General features: G+C 54.1%; 1 protein-coding gene across 1 annotated transcript in view; it reads left to right on the top strand.

The window, feature by feature from the left end:
- Nucleotides 1-3,517: 3,517 nt before the first annotated feature.
- SLC4A11 (solute carrier family 4 member 11) overlaps nt 3,518-5,168 on the top strand; it is a gene marked incomplete at its 5' end in the record, with an annotated part of 12,187 nt that continues 10,536 nt past the window's right edge. The window contains one exon of the mRNA XM_080931219.1: nt 3,518-3,563. Within this exon, the coding sequence (XP_080787345.1) occupies nt 3,518-3,563 (46 nt within the window). The remainder of the gene's footprint in view (nt 3,564-5,168) is intronic.

The following is a 5,168-nucleotide window of genomic DNA, read 5'->3' as shown; positions in this document are numbered from 1 at the left end:
GGTTTGTGGCTCGACGGAGGCAGTGCTGGTTAGACAGCCAAGCTGGCCAACTCAAGCTCTGTTTTGAAAAGGCTGCTCTTGTTCCTGGATTTGATGTGAATGTGTCAGGTGACTTTCTGGTTTGAAGGAGCTGGGTGCCTGTCTCGGGACAACTGTGTGGAGTTTTTCTTTTCCCTTTACCCACTGAGCCATCTTGAAGACCACCCCCCTTCTTTCTTTTTAAGTTAAAGCTCTTTGGGAGGAGACACATGTCCCGTGGGTCATGTGGAAGGTTACGGGTAGAAGACAGCTTGTGAAAGTAGGTTTCCTTCCATTGTGGGTCCCCGGTATTGAACTCAGGTCCTTAAGCTTGATGGCAAGTACCTTTACCTGCTGAGTCATCTTGTCAGCCCTTCCCCTTCTACACAAACCATTTTAAAAGTTCTCAATGTTTTGGGAATTTTTAGATCAATTTATTCTTTATGTGAATGAGTGTCTTGTCTACTTGTTACATGTGTACACCGTATGTGCCTGTTGAGGCCAGAAGTTTAGTTCACGTGGTTCTGAGCCACCGTGTGGGTGCTGAGAACCAAACCCAGGTCCTCTTCGAGAGCAGGAAGTGCTCTTGACCACTGAACAGCCTCTCTACTCTTACGTTTTATTGTGGATTGTTTGTTTGTGTGTGTGTTTGGTTGGTTGGCTTTGCTTTGCTTTTGAGAAAAGGTCTCAGTGAGTAGCTCTGGCTGGCCTGGAACTTGCTCTGTAGGTCTGGCTGTCCTCAAACTTGGAGAGATCTACCTGCCTCTGCCTTCAGCATGTGCTACCACATTTGTCTTGTCTTATTTTATTTTTTAAATGAGATACTAGACCGTTGCTTCTCACCCCATATTCTAAAAGACATGGCAAGGGGTAGGCAGAGCTTAATTAAAGGTACTTGGAGTCATTAGACACTGCCCGGACTGAAGGGGGAAAGGTCACTCTCTGTTCCCAAGACAGACAATGGCGGAGAAGTCCATAGTCATGAGCTGAGGCGGGGTGTGGGTACTCTGGGCTCCTTTCTCTTCAATAAGGAGAGGGTTGGAGAAGTTGTTCCTTAAGTCTCCAGAGATTTTCTGAAAGTGGGGGGGACCAACCAGGTATTGGGGTGCTGCTAGGATGCAGAAGACAAAACGTTCAGACATGAGAGACTGGGGTGAAAGAAGGACCCGGACCCTGAGTCTGCCATCCTGCCTGGCTCTTCAGTTTTCCTGAACCTTCACACTGCAACTCCACCAGCCTGTATAAGGCTAGGATTCCAACAGAAGATACTGAGAGCTATGTGGAACAACATAGCATGTAGCCTCTCCTCCCAGGGCCTGCTTATCCCAACAAAGACAGCACCCTGAGTCATCAGGGTTCGTGTGTGTGTGTGTGTGTGTGTGTGTGTGTGTGTGTGTGTGTAGACTTGAGGATCCTTCATACCTTCAGCCCAAAGGTGTGTGTGTGTGTGTGTGCAGAGGAGACTTCAGGACCCTCCAAACCTTCAATCCGAATGTCAACCTGGCTCCCCATGTCTATTTACATACAAATTCCCGCAACACTCCAACTGCCTGTCCAGCTCACCCACCCCCTTTCACGGTTGAACGATAGTAGAGAGAACCGTGTGGAAGCTACCACGGAGACGGAAAGAGTGGCTGGAGAATAGTACTTTTCGTAAGTGTGTGTTCCAGGGACAATACGAGGCTCAAGACTGTAGAATCACTTACTGGGAAGCCACAGAGTGTTGGGAGGGGGTGGGGGGGGGTAAGGTAGGGTAGAGGAAAGAGGTGCTCATCGCTTATCAGAACTCACCACTTAGCCTCTCTCCAGGGACCCGGCCACCTCCTCCTAACCCGGGAGAGGGATGCGGAACCCAGGGCGGGCGCCAGCGGGTGAATACGCGCGAGCGTGGGCGGCTTAGGGCGCTAGCCCACGGGCAAGTGCACAAAGCGGCGTGGGCGGGGGTTGGGGACCGCCCTGGCAGTCGAGGGCGTGGCGAGGGCAAAGGGGCGCGGCAAGGGCGGGTTGGGGGCGACCCAGCAGCCCGAGGGCGTGGCTGGCCGTGGCGCTCAGCTAAGGTGGGGGCGGAGTTCCTCCAAGCTTTTAAAGCAGGCGCGCCCCTGCCCTCCGGGCTCCGGAGAGTGGCCCTGCACTGTGGGACAGTTCCGAAACTTCGTAGTCCCTCCCAGGCGGGCACCCCACGACTCTCAGGCCTACGCACACGAGCCGCTGGCGATCCAGAACAGACCTCGCGGGTGAGGACAAGACCTCGGCTGGAAGCGGCCTCACGCCGCACGGTTAGGAGCTCGGCGCGGCTCGCAGGAGTGTCACCGGCTCCGGCTGCGAGCTCGCCCGGAACGGCGGAGTCCCAGCGCCGGCCGCTCAGGCCTGGGTGGGCGAGAGGCTGTGCGGGCTTCGCGCCTCCGGAGGGGTTCGACCGAAAGAGGTCCGAATGCCAGCGCGCGCGCATGCGGCAAGGGGCGGCCGGGGACACCGTGGGCATCCTGTCGGTGTTTGTTCTGCGTTCGCCCGCTTGACACACCCTTCGGAATTGAATCAAAGACGTAACGCAACAGGCGGAGGGGAGGGTGGGGAGCTCCGAATTGAGCAGGGTGGCGCTTCAGTGTCCTCAGCACCGGCTTGCGTGCGGCCGCCTGGAGTTAGGATCCATCAGAGCCGGGTGTATCCCGCCACTCACCTGCACGTGGGTGTGGTCTGTTCCCCTTCGCTACCGCCCGGGGTGCCTCAAAATCCCGCCCATCCACTCACTCTCAGTGGCTGCGAGTGTGGACTACTTCCCTCTCTCGTGCACGCCCCTCCCATCCGTGCGTTCTTCCTTGCACAAACATTCCGGATAGTACCTTCAATTTCATTGTGTTCTGCATACCCTACTCCACCCCCTTCTTTCTGGGCCAATGCCTTTTTCTTTCCAGCATCCCAGGACGCGGTGCAACCTTGGGATAGAGGCAGTTGCTGGATCGGTCTTCTGGGTGACCCCCACCCCGCCCCAGGCCATTGAAGAGGTTGGAAGAACTGCGTCTAAGATGGGCATGTGTGGCCCCGGGCAACCAGGGCAGATCTGAGGAAAGGCTTATGGAAACATCCCCACCTCAAAGTGCGAGGCTGGGCTGGATCCAGGGAGGAGGCGATTTCCAGTTGCCTTCCTCCAGAGCTGGATGGGGCTCAGTCAGAGACGCTTGGGTTAATGCGCTAGGTACTGAAGATAATTTAGTGATGACAGGACCTGAGAAAATACGCTTCATTTCCCTTGCGGCACAGGCAGCCCGTAGTAGACGGACTAAGGGATTTAATACCCTAGAGTAAGGATGGTCTCCCCAGGCACCGCAGGCTTCCCTTCCTAGTTCTCTGACCCTTACCTCTTGAAGTGAGCTTGTATGTGTTCCTAGGAAGCAGGAGTGAGCAGGCGTGGGGTGAGCTACAGTACAGGAGCTGTCCAGGGCTGGTCCGCAGGGTTGGTGACTATTCTTTGGCTTCTCTTGTAGAAAACTGTCCTTGGGCCATGTCACAGAATGAACACTGTCGGGACTCCAGTGAATACTTCTCAGGTGTGTATCTAGACAATCTGGGGAATTCAGCCCGTGTACTTGTCTGTAGCCCAGTGCTGGAGTGGTTAGCTCCCGCCTGTCTGAAGGCCATGTGGCTTGCCAAGTAGGCAGTTGATGAAACCAGGGGTGCTGAGGTCCTGCGAGGGCCGATGGCCACCAGGACCGCTTGTTTCCTTCTGTGGCTCCAGGGACAGCTTAGGCTGCGTGCTATGTATGCCTTGACTGCTGGGTCCCACTGGGCTCTGGAGAGAGGTTGTAAATGTCCCTGCTTTAACTAGCTGCCTTCTGCCCTGCATTTGGCCCCATGCTGCTAATCTGTCTACCCTTTGTTTCTTTGTTTGGTTTCATTTGATTTTGTTTGAGGGGGGAGGATCCTCACATAGCCGAGGCTGGCCTAAAACTCCTTCCATGTAGCCAAATATAAACTTGAATTTCCAATTATATCCAAATACTAAGATTGCAAGCTTGTGCCACCAAACCGGAGCTTGAACTCTGGGCTGCATCCCTAGCTTTCCTGTGTTGTTCAGTAGTATGACGTTTAGGCATCCTGGTGATGTGGGGTTTTTTTAAACATTTATTTATTATATATAAGCACACTGTAGCTGTCTTCAGACACGCCAGAAGAGGGCTTCAGATCTCATTACAGATGATTGTGGGCCACCATGTGGTTGCTGGGATTTGAACCCAGGACCTCTGGAAGAGCAGTCAGTGCTCTTAACCACTGAGCCATCTCTCCAGGGTGTGAGGGCTCTGTGTCAGGCTGGTAGCTGGCAGGTTAGGTTTGTGGCTATGTTTGGAATGTCTGGCAGGGGACCTAAGAGATCTGAGAGCCAAGGCTAAGAAAATGTAGGACCCAGGAAGAGAAAGATGTACCAGGCTGCAAGCAGCAGCAGCAGAAGCCAGACTGAGCCTGGCTGCTGAAGGAGCCAAGTGCATTTAAATCATTATTTAGGCAGGGTCTTGTATAGCCTAGGCTAGCCTCTAGAGCACTGTGTAGCTAAGGATAACTTTGAACATCTGAATCTTCAACAAACCTGTGCTACCCAGTTCCTCTCCCAGCCCAAGTAGTTTTAAATAAGGTAGGCCTACATCGAGGAGGCTGGTTGCTTGGGGGAGGGGGGGTTCTTTTGGCTTGGTGATTCTCCAGGCCTCGGGGAGGGGTGACCAGGTCCTTGAGCTGAGGATATCGAGGTACAAGGCCTGGGGTATTCAGAGGAAGCTAAAGGGCAGGAATGGAAATGAGTCAGGGTGAGTCACTGTCTGGCAGGTGTGGGCATGCCACTGACCTGTCCCTGTGCAGAGGTTTGTCAGTCATTAGTGGGGTCTGGATTACAATGGCCTCCAACAGGTGTGGAGCTATGGGACAGGCTGAAAGAGGTTCTGGCTGAGCCGGAAAAGAGAACTCTAGCAAGGAGTCAAGTGAGCCCGAAGATGACCCTGGAGGGAGAGACACTCTCTGCTGGCTTACGGGACAAGAATGAGCATGCCTGTGGCCCTGGCTATCTGTTCCAAGAGAGATGGGGAGAGTCTGACTGACCAGAGGCACCAAGGCCTAGGGAAGGAATAGCAGGCTGGCTCAGGCTGTGGTTTTTCCAGGGCTACAGG

Source organism: Micromys minutus (assembly GCF_963924665.1).
Source record: "Micromys minutus genome assembly, chromosome: 17".
NCBI classification, from domain to species: domain Eukaryota; kingdom Metazoa; phylum Chordata; class Mammalia; order Rodentia; family Muridae; genus Micromys; species Micromys minutus.
Note: the sequence above shows the minus strand (reverse complement) of the source record. Positions and strands in the feature narration are given on the sequence as shown.